Consider the following 12,923-nt stretch of genomic DNA (forward strand, 5'->3'; position numbering starts at 1 on the left):
ATGTGATTTTTCACACTTTACTGCAGGATATGCATTTTTGGATACATTGCTTGGTTGGAGAACTGCCAAAGTTGGAGCAGTCTGAAATTCAAAGGATGGCTGTGTTTCATTTCTCATACTGTTTCAGAGAGTGAGAATTCGCCTTTAAATGTAATCTGAATCAAATTTCTCCTCCATCTCTGGACCCACCTATGGCAAAAATTAATAAGTGAACAGCACTTAAGATTTCCTTTTGCAATACTAATGTGGGCGAACAAACATCTGTTCCCCAGTGATAGCGAGAGAATGTTGGGAACTTGGAGAAACTGATGGTACATCTGCAATGAATTCTTCCCCCCCAAAAATCTGAACTTCAGCAAAACTTTAGAATTCAGAACTGACTTTTTGAACTTTGAACCTTTTCAAGTGCCTCTCTTGATATCTTTCTTTTTCAGCTATTTTCTACACTGCTGCCATATTGGGTCCTGCAGCTGGCTATCTGGTTGGAGGGATCTTTTTGAACATTTACACTGAAATCGGAAGACAGTAAGTTTAGAATTCTTTATCTTGGACGCAGCAAATTCTTGTTAAACCTTTTACGTAGGTTGTTGTTGTTGTTGTTGTTGTTGTTGTTTTCTTAAAGTAAAGACACAGGCAATATGCTCTCATCCTGCTGAACTCAAAAACAGGCTTCAAACATGAAATGTAGCTCAACTCCAGCATTTTCAGAAAATCACTTCACACACTATACGTAAGTCCAACTATCATACAGGTCCTGTCATGCATCTTAGCTCAGTTGATAGAGCAAACTATTCTTAATCTCAGAGTCATGGGTTTGAGCCCACATTGGGCAAACGTTTCCTGCACTGCAGGGGGTTGGACTAGATGACCCTTGTGGTCATTTCCAACCTTCCAATTGTATGATCCTATGGTCAGCTTCAATTGGCTGCAACTTTCTATCCCCAGTAGATGATAGTCCCATAAGCGGTGATGGCTGTGTTCTTCCTCAACTGCTGGTTTTATTTATTTTATTAATTAAATATTAACTTCTCGCTGCAAGAGCATAAGGACTGTGAAGGCCTCTATCATCAGTCATAGGAGTCTCCAACGACATTCATTCAGAATTTTAGCCCATTCACTTCTGATGACTTGGACCATATTGAAGCATGCATAGCTTCAAAAGAGGACGAGGTTTTCAATGGCTATCAGTGGTGCTGGCTATGTTCTAGCTCCACTGTTGGAGACAACATGCCTCTGAATCCTAGTTGCTGAGAATCACAAGTGGGGAGAGGGTGCTGTTGCTTCCCAGAGGCATCTGGCTGGCCAATGTGACAACAGAGTGCTGGATTAGATGGGCCTTTGGCCTGATCCATCAAGGCTCTCCTTATGCTCTTATTATATTCCATGTAGAAAATCTCAGGTTCAGTCTTTGGGCCAGGCAGGGCTGGAGACAGCAGCCTGGAACCAGGAACTAGAAGTTGGGGATAAAAAGGGAATCCAGAGCATAGGGTAAGCCACATGGTAGGACCATAGCTGCCAAGTTATCCCTTTTTTAAAGGGATTTTCCCTTATGCTGAATAGGCTTCCTCGCGAGAAAAGGGAAAACTTGGCAGCTATGGGTAGGACAGGGGAACATCAGGGCTGGAGAGACATCAGGATAATCAGGTGAACCGGGATCAAAAACATCACATTTCAGGTACACTCCAGGTACTATGGCATCCTAACCATTACAGTACAAATGTGGTACCTTAGATGCTAATGGAGAGGCTATATTTGTGTGGCAGAGCAAATGATTTGGATGTGGAAGGTCACATGTGATTTCCCATTGGTAGGGCCAGGTGGGGGGAGACTTCTGCCCATCCCCTGGACAGCCACCAACCATAAAATTAGACGATAATGGTCCAGATGACCAAATTGTTCCTTTTGGAAGGTTTATCTGTTCATGGTTGTTTCTCCAAGGAAGTCCCATGCAAAAATTTTGTTCAAGATAAGGGTGATTTAAGGGTTCTCTCTGGGGTCAAGGGCACCTTTGTAGGGAAGGCAGAAAGATAATACCTTGCTATTTTTCAGGAGCGCTTTTATCTCTGGCCAAGGCACTGCTCACGGAGTGATTACTGCAGCAATAAGCAATTAAGTGGTCCTATGAATTAAGGCCATATGCCAAATGCACAGATAATTTTGGTTAAAAAGAAAGGGAGGCCGTTTGACCTGTGCTGATAATTTTGCTAAAGCTATTGGCAGATATTATAACTGCAGCCTTAACAACTCTGCTTACTCACTGTTTTGGTACTTCAGTCTTGCATAGAAACTTTCATCTTACATTAATTTAAGCAGTTGAGCCTGCAATCTATTAATCTTGAATCCCAGAGTGGGCATTTGAGCCTTGAAGTGAGCCCAGCCTGCTAAATTCCAACTCAAGTGGAATTCAGGTTCATTTCTAATCATTGCAAAATGCTCCCCTCACCTCCAAAAAGTCTCCACCAGTCTGGGAAGTAGGGGCACTATGACATCGTCATAAGATTTTTGCCTAGATCATCCCTGGCTTGTTCTTGATTGACATCAGTTTGTCAGAATACAGGAAGAGAATTGTCATAAATGAGTAACCTTCCTCCTCTGCCCTTTACCTGCAGAATTGATCTTACACCGGACAATACTCTGTGGGTTGGAGCTTGGTGGATTGGATTCCTGGGTGCAGGGGCTGGATCCCTTTTGATCGCGATCCCCATCTTGGGCTACCCTCATCGCCTGCCAGGTAGGTCAAGAGTGTCCAAATTAAAGTCATTTTGCAGCGCAGTAGCCCATGCCCTTCTTAAGTGGAGTGGAGGGCTGCCAAGTGGCAGAGGAGAAGGAGAGGCCATAGCATAGCATTGCTGCACCTCCCCAGCCTGAAACTTTAGAGAGCTGCTGCAAGCCAGTGTAGGCAATACTGGACTTCATGGACAAAAAAGTGACCCAGGATAAGGCAGTTTCCCATGATGCTCTTAAGAATGTGGTCAGATTCACTTTCAGCATGTGGTTGGGCAATACAGATAGGCAGCATAACAAATGGTAAGGCTTGGGAAATAGTTCATCCTGCTTACCATTCTGTTAATCAAAATACAAAATAACCAGTGCTCTTGTTTGTACGTTATGCTCCACCAAACCATGGCCTAGCACAAATGTACCATCTAGCTGGCAGCGGACCGACTGAATCCTGGAGCCCTGGGAGACGGATAGGGAAAGGAAACAGAATTTGCAGAACAGGGTGCCTTTGTTAATCTGCCATTGTTATGCCCTGTGTGTTATCATTTGAACCTCGGTCATGCTGTGCATATTTGCCTATGGAGAGGGAGAAATGAAAGCAATGCAAATTCTCTTCCCCCCCCCCCAACTGCCTCCTCCAGCGTCTCTTTTACTCAGTTGCCTTCCTTCCCCTCTCGGGCCTTGTCCCAAATCTTGATGAACGCTTTGAAACAAGCTGACGAGCTTTTTGCAAGTTGCTTGATGACACACACATGGTGTCCTAAGATTCCCCCCCCACCCTCCCTTTTCATTGTGCGGTACTTTTGGATAGGCACCAGAGGAGCCAAGCTCAGAGCAGACAAGGCACTGAAATTCTCCGCTCAGCCTCTGGATCATGCCTGCTGCTGACTTTTTATGCCACTTTTTCCTGCTCACCTCCTTCTGATGTGTAAATTGACCTTCTCTTGGTCTGCTGGAGTTTGCAGATAATGTTTCATGCACTAAACTCTACATGGGAGGGTTGACATTTTGCTGCCGAGCACATGATTTGCATGTAAAAGGGTCCCAGGGTTCAATCCCTGACATTCGCAAGCCGAGCTAGGAAATGCCTTTGTCTAGAGAGCCTTTGCCACTGCTGGCTGGTGTAAGGAGGAAAGCCTGTGGCCTTCCATAAGTTGTTGGCACCCCTGTGCAAGCAGCAAAACCAGAACACTGATTGAGTCTCTGTTGGGCCACCATAGATAGCTGATGACTTGCGGCCCAATCCTACCCTGTGAGTAGTGGTGGGCATACATTTTTGTGGCCCCGAAGCTTGAACTGTCATGGGGGGCCTCTTCACAACCAACAATGAGGTCTGGGTAACCACTGTTACCTGCTTCAGTGGGGTTGTTCCATGATACTTCAGCACGCCTTTACAACATCTGTGTTACTGACTCTCAAACTTTGGGTTGCAGGCCCTCCAATGGTCCCTATTTTCCAGGGACAGTCCCAGATTCACAGAAGCCATCCCGGTTTCTGATCTGATCCCATAATGTCCCGCTTTTCCTTAGGATGTCCTTCCTTTCATCAGAAAAATGTTGGAGGGTATGGTAGGACATCTCTATTTTCATCAGAGAAATGTTGCAGGGTAAACAAACAAACAAACAAACAAACAAACAAATAAACCTTTATTGTCACTACACCACCTGTGTGCAGTGAAATTAAACGAGCCCCCCGCCCCACATACACTCAGTCATGTTTGCACTCTGTGTGCTTGTTGGAAGTCAATTGCACCACTATGTGACCCCCGAGTCAAGGAGATAAGTAACTATACAACTTTTAGAAGACATCTGAAGGCAGCCCTGTATAGGGAAGGTTTATTTTAAAAAAAGTTTAATGTTTTCTTATATTTTTTTATATCTTGGAAGCGGCCCAGAGTGGCTGGGGCAACCCAGTCAGATGGGTGGGGTATAAATAATAAAATTATTATTGTTATGGAATAGGAAGTCCTTAATTTCATCAGAGAAATCTTGGAGGGTATGGGATTGTGGAAATATTTGCAACCAAAAATTAATGAATTTGGATCGTGCCACTCAAATTTTAAGCCCAGAATTTTAAGCAATGTGAACTAAAGTTGCTTCTGCGGCCCCGAAGCTTAAACTTCATTATTTCCATAGGAGACCCTCCCCTGACTGTGAGGTAGGCAACACTGAGAGATAGTGACTAGTCCCTGGCCTCTCAGTGATATTCATGGCCATGTATGGATTTGAACGCTGTTCTCCCCTGTCCCAGATGCATATTCTAGCCAACAACATTACACAGGCTCAAAATGCACTGAGATCAGAGGTCAGAACTCTTACCTTCCAAGTCCCGGACTGCAGAATCCGGGACCGGCAGCCGTGTGACACCGGAAGTTGCATCGATGTAACTTCCGGTGTCGCTTTGCCCTTCTATGGGCACCAAAAATGGCCACCGCTAGCTTCAAAAGTAGCTTCTACGCATGACCGGAAGTGCGTTGACGCAACTTCCGGTGTCGCCCCGCCCATCTATGGGCACCAAAATTGGTCGCCGCCAACACCGGAAGTCGCGTCTACGCACTTCCGGTCATGCGTAGATGCGACTTTTGAAGTCGCTGGCGGCCATTTTTTGTGCCCAAAGAAGGGGAAAAAATGGCCGCCGGCAGGAGAAAATAACGGAGAAAACGGGAGACGAAGTGATACGGGGGACCACCGGGAAAAGGTAAGTAAAGACGGGGGTTTCCCGGGGAAAACGGGGTACTTGGCAGCTATGGTCAGAACTGATATTTGGAGAGGGGACAGTGGGCACTCTATACAATCCCCAGTCATTTGAACACTGCATGGAGGACATTTCTGAATTGGGATGACCCCTCAATCTAGCCAAATCCCCCGGCTGCAAGGTGCACACTTAAGTTTGTATGTTTTCAGGTTCTCAGCGCTACATCGTCATGAGAGTTTCGGAGGCCCATCAGCTGAAAGACGGCAGCCACAAAACAGCCTCAGATCCTGACTTTGGAAAGACGGTTAAAGACCTGCCACGGTGAGAACTTCTTGTACCTGTTGTTCAGATAACTATGTCTTTTATTGGGGGAGGGAGTGTTACCTTAACAATTTATAAACTTCAACAGCCTTGCTCCTTCCCGCTGGAACTTCAACCACAAACAAGTTAATGTTCTGCCACATTGCGGCACGGGAAACGGATATTACTGATTGGGGAATAAATTGGATTCACTTCACAATTAAAGGTGAATCTTCATAATTTGCACTTTCCATAACAAAACTGACACCGTCCTTCAAAATTCGCACTTCTCAGAATCTTTTCAGTACCCTGTTTCTCCGAAAATAAGACATACCCATAAAATAAGCCATAGCATTTGCGCAATATAAGCCATACCCCAAAAATAAGACATAGTGACAGGCACAGTTCTGGAGGGCGCCAAGGAAGAGGCTACGCTGGACATGTAATAAAGATAAGACATCCCCTGAAAATAAGCAACCATGTTGTTGTTTTTGAGGAAAAATAAATATAAGACGGTGTCTTGTTTTTGGAGAAAACGGTATTGTTCTCTGCTTAAGTAATTTGAACAAGAATGCAAATACTAGAATAAAATGTGAATAAAAATGCATATATGTGTGAAAATAACATACAAAAATGTGTTATATTACAGAATGTTGCTTTACCAAAACAAATGTGTCTATTACACAATACAACATACAAAAATCTGGGTATTTGGAGAAATTTGTACAAAAATACTATGGTATACCTTTTCTCTTCTACAGCATCTCAGCTTCTCAGTAGGCAGGAGATGGTCTTCTTTTAGATGTCTGGGTCCTGAATCATTCAGAGGGCTGTCCTCTGTGAAGTAGGATTCGTGACCACCCTATTTGACTAGATCTCTCCCCCATCCCCATGTGATCAGGGTAGAATTATTACTACGTGACATTCTTTACACCCACATTTCCAATGCACTGCTAAGCGTTCTTACGCACCTTGTGTGTTTTATTATTCATTTCTTTTGAATGATGCCTAAATTGCTTAATCATAGCTCAGTTGGTAGAGCAGGAGTCTCTCGATCTCAGGGTCGTGGGTTCGACCCCCCACCTCGGGCAAAAACGGAACCAGAATTAGTTGGCTCTGCCTGTCATTGGCTCTGGCTCCACCTATCATTGGCTCTTCCTCTGCCTGTCATTGACTTGGTTCCTCCTCCTCCTGGCCTCTCTGCCTTTTAGTGGGCACTACCAGCCACCCCTGCCCAATACCCAGACACACACATACCCGGGGGTTTACAAATAGGTATGGATGTGCATCAAGTCCAAATGCGGCACATTTTCTGCCGGAAATACTGGCTTTTGCCTCACCAGCCTCAATAGGAACCAGCCAACACTGGGATTGCATAATAAAATTGAAGGTAAAACACAACTAAACCCACAGCAACTATATTAAAATGTGCATAGAATAATTCTCATTCAAACGCAGATAAAAATAAGTAAAAATATAGGCAACAGCAGTATATGCCTTGGTAGGCTTGCTGAAATAAATAATAATAGAGGATAATAAAGGATGCCAGTGGGCTTAAGCACCCATAAGTCTCCTCTGGCGTGTGGCCCACATGCATTGGTTGCCAGAGAATTTGTATGTATTATGCAGAAAGAGTATCCTGAAGAAATTTCAGCCTAGTTATTGAGTGAAATTCTTGACTTGGTGCCACTTTCCAAGATTATGGCTCAGTTCTTCTCTACGGAAATTAAATTCAGAAATAGCATTTAAGTGCTGGTCGGCGTATGACCCAAACAACAGAGATGCAAAATAGAAGCCGAGAACTCACGAGTTTGCTTTACTTTTCACTCCAGGTGCTTATCTTCAAGTGCTTATCCACTGATGATTTACAGGCTTTCTAGCTTCAGGGAGCCTTCCCTCAGAATAAAAACGACACAGCACAAAAGGAAAGGGGGCAGGGAAGGAAAAGGAAATCAGCAAACTCAGGGTGGAAGTCAACATAGCACTAAGGTGTTTGTGCTGCCACATTTCTGCTTGGCTGAATGCTTTTGTGAAACAATGCAGACAATTGCCATCTAAAGTCTGACTGCTGTCTAGTTACAGTTGTATTGGTCAAGTTCTCAGTGTTTCCTTACCTGCAGATAATTTATCGTTGTCATTTCTCTATCGTATGGAAACATTAACATTTAAATCCTTAGGGATGATCTCCCCTCTCGCCTCCCTCCCTTTGCTATGTTCTGGGGGTTTCCCAGAGTGGATTTGGGGGAGCCATGGGGTGCATGGAGGGAGGGGAGGGTGTGGAAGGCCCCATTGCACTACTGAGACAGGGTAGTTGAATCCTTCCCTTAGACACCAAAGTTAAATACTGTAGTAGTTCCTATACCAAAACCTGCAGAAAAAGTTTCTGCTCCCGGATTTCCAACAGACAACTGTTTGACCTCCGTGAGAGCAGTTTTGCTGGACTAGCTGGGCCATTGGCCTGATCCAGCAGGCTCTTCTGATGTTCTTATGCATTCCTCTGATCGACATATTTCTGGTGTTGCTCATTTCTTCTCCTAAATTCATATAGAATGGACACATTGCAAAGCACACCCCCCCCCCCAAAAGCACAACAAATTCAATGAAATCTAGTACAAGCAAGTCTTGTTCTCAAAGTAACATTTAAGAAAAAGATTAGTTTTCTGTGGATTTCGCTGGTTATAGACATGTAATTCTCACCAACTGCTGTGTTCCTAAGCCACATGCCTATCTGAGAAAACACCCAGGGAGAGAGGATAGTTCAACAGTTGTTGTTACAGAACATCATCAAAAAGGATCAGAGAAGGTCAGCCTTTTCCCAGCTTTTTCTCAGTTGATAACCAACAACTTGACACTATCTTTCCTTTCAATTTCCTGCATCTCGTGTTTGCTGAAGATGATGAAGATGAAACAGAAGGGAGTCAGTGTTGCATTTTTATAAATTAACTAGTGGGTGCCACCTCTGCTTTGTTGTTCTCCAACCCCATCTACCCCTGGCTTCATGCAAATGCAGAATTCTGATGAGATACTACAAATTCTCCAGTGGAGGCTGCATGGTGACAGCCTTACATTTGTATTTATATAGGAAGAAAGCAATAGTTATGACCTAGCCTGCTGGGGGTGGTGGGAAGAAGTAGTCCAAAATATCTAGAGGGCACCGGGTTGGTGAAAGCCCATTCACCATAACTAGTTCTACAAATTGTTCCCATGAAAACTAGAATGACTTTAAAGTTCTGGAATGTATGGGTTGGGTCCCAAGGCAGTTAAAGATTGTAATCAAAGAATTGTTTCATGCTTCAAAACAATGCCATTTTTGCAGACCATGGGTTGGTAGGGTTGCCATATGTCCAAGTTTTCCCGGACACGTCCAGAAATTTGGCCGGAAAATCTTGTCCGGGCAATTTTTTGGCAAATCAGCAAAATGTCTGGGAAAACCTGGATGTTTGGCATGGGGATGATGATGATGATGAAGAAGAAATTATTTAATTTTTTTTTTAAAGGCCAAAAAGGGAGGGGGAGAAACAGCTCAACAGCTTTGTCCAGATTTTCACTTTTGGGAATATGACAACCCTATGTGTTGGTCCTACCATGAAGGAATGCAAAGGATTGCTCTACATCAGGCATGTCCAGTGTGGTGCCCCTGAGCATACGGGGGTCACCCCTATCTCCTCCCCACCCCACTGAAATTACGTTTGAACCAAGCATCCTATTGTAGCCAAAGGAATAGCTTGCAGTTTGTTCTGGGTTGTGGTGTAGTGCAGCACCTAGGACAGTTACTGTGGTTTGCAAATGTACCCCCCCCTCCAAGACTGGTAAACCTGGCTCTACCTACAGCCATGGACCAGCTTGCCAGCAACATCTTCCTCCTTCCTTTTCTAAGCACTTCTCAGAAGGCAGAGCTAGACACACCTGTATTCCAAGGCAGGGCAGATACACCTGTTTTCCAAGGAGTCGACACTTGTAGCATTAGTGCATTGGTTCAGTATGTCTTGTGGGTGATGGCTCAAACGCCAGGAGACCTCATCCCATGGATCAGGTTGCTGATACTACTGTTGGGATTTCATTCCTCCATTGCTGGATGTGTGATTGTTTTAATCACATGTCTGTGTTGACATTTCATACTGTTGGAGTCATGACAGTGGAAGTTCAGTTACACTGTTCCGTTATGTTATACTATTGAATCATAGAATCATAGAGTTGGAAGAGACCACGAGGGCCATCCAGTCCAACCCCCTGTCAAGCAAGAAACACCATCAAAGCATTCTTGACATATGCATGTCAAGCCTCTGCTTAAAGACCTCCAAAGAAGGAGACTCCACCACACTCCTTGGCAGCAAATTCCACTGCCGAACAGCTCTTACTGTCAGGAAGTTCTTCCTAATGTTTAGGTGGAATCTTCTTTCTTGAAGTTTGAATCCATTGCTCCGTGTCCGCTTCTCTGGAGCAGCAGAAAACAATCTTTCTCCCTCCTCCATATGACACCCTTTCATATATTTGAACATGGCTATCATATCACCCCTTAACCTTCTCTTCTCCAGGCTAAACATACCCAGCTCTCTAAGTCGTTCCTCATAAGGCATCGTTTCCAGGCCTTTGACCAAAACAGACTATTGCTTTTAGTCTGTTTCCTCTCTCGGAGAAGAAGAAGGAGAGAGGAGCCACGTTCCTTTGTTCTGTAACACTTGTATATATACAGTGGTACCTAGAGTTACAAACGCCTCAGCTTACAAACGCTTCAGGTTACAAACTATGCTAACCTGGAAGTGTTCCCTCGAGTTCAGAACTTTGCCCCAGGATGAGAACGGAAATCGTGTGCCAGCAGTGCAGCGGCAGCAAGAGGCCCCATTAGCGAAAGCACGTCTCTAGTGAAGAACAGTTTCAGGTTAAGAACGGACCTCCGGAACTAATAAAGTTCGTAACTAGAGGTACCACTGTGATAAAGTAGCTTTGATTCCACAATTCAAATGCTTAGCTTCTGCTTGGACTCTGCTATCGGATTGGGTGCATATATCTTTGGATATATGCCACAGAAGCCCATCGGGAAAGAGTGATGAATCACCCCGAGCTTGTGGGGGAGAACGCAGCTGTTTGGCGTTTTCCAATTTGGTTCAGAAGCCCAGCGCGGTTTACTACGTACCAACAACTACAAGTCTTCCCTCGGCTGCAACTGTGCTGTCAATTTCATTGCAAGGGGGGTAAAGGACTTCATAAAGTTGTATAACAGAGAGATTCAACTTGGTGCAGAAGAAATCCTGTTGAATTTGGTTGCTCTTCATATCCGAGAGAGGGATAGATAATTGGGACCATCTTAGTTCCCCAAGGCCTTTTCTGTACCCAGGAGAAAGGCTCACAGCTGGAATCACTTTCTGGAGAAAAATACAGAATTAATTGCCACATGTCATATATGCTAAAACATATTTTGGCACCTGTCCTGCAGAGGGCTTATTCCTATGTCTAGTTCCTGGGTACAGTTTAATTATTTGGTGCTTATTTCCACATGTATTAATATCAGCGTTCTGTGTTTCCCCATCTTGTTTTCTTTAAATTGGGGGTGGGGAACCTTTTAAGGAGGGAATAAAGGGCCACATTTCCTAGATTAAAAGCTGTTGGGGGCCACATTCCAGTGGTCAGAATGGGTGGGGGCAGTTGCAAACACAACCATATACCTTTAAGTCAATCACAAGTTCATGCAGAAAACAATTTCCATGGAAGCAGAGACATCTATTTAATTCTTAGTAAATCCACACAAGTTTCAGCTTCCATTTTCTCCACATACATTTCCACATCAAGTTGTTAAAAAAGAAACACCAACTCTTTATCTGCCCTGACCGTGAAAAAGTCCAAAATAACCAAGTGAGACCTGCAGAAGGGATGCAAATAAGATCAATGAACAGCTGAACTTCCTTGCCATATAGCTTTCCAAAACTTCAAAATGCATCTCCAAAATTGCATACATGCAGTTACAAGATCTCTCTGCCGAGACACTTCTCCCTCTGCTTTGGTTTTCTTGCACCAGAACATCTTGCAGAGGATTCTCTCAAAGTGTTTCTTATTGAACAGCTGGAGGGTAAAAATGAACCCTCTGGTTCAGCACCAGAATTTCCACATACCTGTGTCAGTGGCTCTGGAATTCCCTAGCAGAATGTTAAATGTTGCATAGAGGGCCAAAATGAACCAGAGGGTGGAAGATAACAGGGATAGAAGGAAAATAAAAAAATTCCTTCAGTAGCACCTTAAAGACCAACTAAGTTTTTATTTTGGTATGAGCTTTCGTGTGCATGCACACTTCTTCAGATACAGTGAAATGGAAGTTTCCAGGCACTTATGTAGAGAAGGGGTGGGGAGGGGTGGGGATGGGGAGGGGGGATCACTCAGAAGGGTGGTGGAAATGGGTGATTGACTGACTGATAGCTGTTGATGACCGCAAACGACTGCAAATGGTTTTGCATGAAAAAGCAAGGGTTTTTCATGCAAAACCATTTGCAGTCGTTTGCGGTCATCAACAGCTATCAGTCAGTCAATCACCCATTTCCACCACCCTTCTGAGTGATCCCCCCTCCCCATCCCCACCCCTCCCCACCCCTTCTCTACATAAGTGCCTGGAAACTTCCATTTCACTGTATCTGAAGAAGTGTGCATGCACACGAAAGCTCATACCAAAATAAAAACTTAGTTGGTCTTTAAGGTGCTACTGAAGGAATTTTTTTATTTTACTTCGATCCAGACCAACACGGCTACCTACCTGTAACCAGGGATAGAAGGGACGCGGGTGGCGCTGTGGTCTAAACCACTGAGCCTCTTGGGCTTGCCGATCAGAAGGTTGGTGGTTCGAATCCCCACAACAGGGTGAGCTCCAGTTGCTCTGTCCCAGCTTCTGCCAAACTAGCAATTCGAAAGCATGCCGGTGCAAGTAGATAAATAGGTACCGCTGCAGCAGGGAGGTAAATGGCATTTCTGTGTTCTCTGGTTTCCATCATGGTGTTCCATTGCGCCAGAAGCGGTTTAGTCATGCTGGCCACATGACCCAGAAAGCTGTTTGCAGACAAACGCCAGCTCCCTCAGCCTGAAAGCAAGATGAGTACCACAACCCCATAGTCTGGGGAGGACCAAGTTTCAGATCCCTGCTCAGCCAGGGAAACTCACTCTTTCAGCCTAGCCTACATCACAAGGATACTGTGAAGATGAGAGGGGGACTATGGGCTTCTTGGAAG

At 44.5% G+C, this 12,923-nt stretch overlaps 1 protein-coding gene across 1 annotated transcript in view; it reads left to right on the top strand.

The window, feature by feature from the left end:
• SLCO4A1 (solute carrier organic anion transporter family member 4A1) overlaps positions 1–12,923 on the top strand; it is a 64,775-nt gene that overhangs the window by 39,182 nt on the left and 12,670 nt on the right. Inside the window, exons 3-5 of the mRNA XM_035124310.3 lie at positions 435–525; positions 2,610–2,731; positions 5,625–5,736. Of these exons, the coding sequence (XP_034980201.2) occupies positions 435–525; positions 2,610–2,731; positions 5,625–5,736 (325 nt within the window). The remainder of the gene's footprint in view (positions 1–434; positions 526–2,609; positions 2,732–5,624; positions 5,737–12,923) is intronic.

The sequence above is a fragment of the Zootoca vivipara genome, chromosome 7 (genome assembly GCF_965207765.1).
Source record: "Zootoca vivipara chromosome 7, rZooViv2.hap1.1, whole genome shotgun sequence".
NCBI classification, from domain to species: Eukaryota; Metazoa; Chordata; class Lepidosauria; order Squamata; family Lacertidae; genus Zootoca; species Zootoca vivipara.